Source organism: Anneissia japonica, unplaced genomic scaffold (genome assembly GCF_011630105.1).
Source record: "Anneissia japonica isolate Jap-2015-1 unplaced genomic scaffold, ASM1163010v1 scaffold274304_len1226_cov99_single, whole genome shotgun sequence".
NCBI lineage: Eukaryota > Metazoa > Echinodermata > Crinoidea > Comatulida > Comatulidae > Anneissia > Anneissia japonica.
The window spans coordinates 1-1,226 of NW_022731808.1; the positions used below are offsets into that span (position 1 = coordinate 1).

The 1,226-nt window shown below is 28.9% G+C and overlaps 1 protein-coding gene across 1 annotated transcript; it reads left to right on the forward strand.

Moving 5' to 3' along the window:
- Positions 1–6: 6 nt before the first annotated feature.
- Positions 7–1,029, forward strand: LOC117115508 (the record flags this gene model as incomplete). Its single annotated transcript, XM_033259348.1, has 2 exons — positions 7–239; positions 783–1,029. Coding segments are annotated over exons 1-2 (418 nt in total), but the record flags the coding sequence as incomplete, so codon positions are not given.
- Positions 1,030–1,226: the final 197 nt, after the last annotated feature.

Consider the following 1,226-nt stretch of genomic DNA (forward strand, 5'->3'; position numbering starts at 1 on the left):
AAGCCAAATTCAGAAGGATATTTAAGGAAATCGAAGACACACCGTACGAGAGTCATGTTGACCGCCATATGTATGCAGTAGCTAACAATGCAAAAATGGATGAAGGGATTGAACAATTAAAAACCAATGTTGGTGGTTACATGAAGGCAATGGCAAAAACTGTTCCCATCAAGTGGGTTGAATTTCAAACTAAGGTACAAGAAGCTGGGAAGACAACAATGCACATGTCCTTGAATGAGGTATCATTATTCTTTAAATTACTGCTTTGGATTATTTATTTTTATTTATTTATTCTTTCTTTCGACTGGATAGCATTTTTAGTAGGGCAGTACTGCTTTTCAAAATGGTCCGGTTTTCTTAACAAAAGAATGTAAACAGAAGTAAAATATTAAACAGAACACAAAAGTATCAAAATAAAAAAAAAAAAAGATAAAAGAAAAAAAAATATCTAAACATGGCATGAAAATTGATATACAGTAAAGTTCAAATTGCAAAAAACCTTATAATAAAAGTTCAATTTGAAGTAAATTAGCACAAATGGTATTTTTGAAATTGACTATGGTCATAATATAAGTTTATTTAAGGCAACTTTTGATGACCTATATAGTTTTTTTTAACATTTAAACTTTTTAGTGACAGTATTTGTAATTATAATAAATGTGAATTTGCTAATTAATTTAATTATGATTAAACTGTTTTTAGAGTGGTAATATTTTAAGACTGTCTAAGAAAAAATGTTTTTTTTTTTATTTTTTTTTTTTATATGTTCCTTATTTTTTTAGATCACTAAGATTGCTGTTGATTGTGGTATTAATGAAGATAACGTCATCCACGTCCTCAATTACCTTAATGATGTTGGAATCATTCTGTATTCACCCACTAACAAGAAGTTGGAGAACACAGTAATTATTAACATCCATATGCTGATTGGAATCTTCATGAAAGTCATCACAGTTGTAAAACCTAATGATGTTGTCAAGGTAATTCAAGCCTACACCGGGTTGCACAGTTCCAATAAATTTGACTATAGTCTGAGTTGTTTATGTTGTTGATGATTTTTTGTTTAATAATGTTTGGGAGTCAAATTTTCCACTTTTTGCTTCTGCACATATCAATAATTAACTTAATTTTTGAAAATGCTTTTGTGTACAGTGGATACAGCAAATTGTCTTTATCTACTTTTTCTTGTGTATTTGATCGCCTTGTTCTTTTTTTTTTTTTTGGTT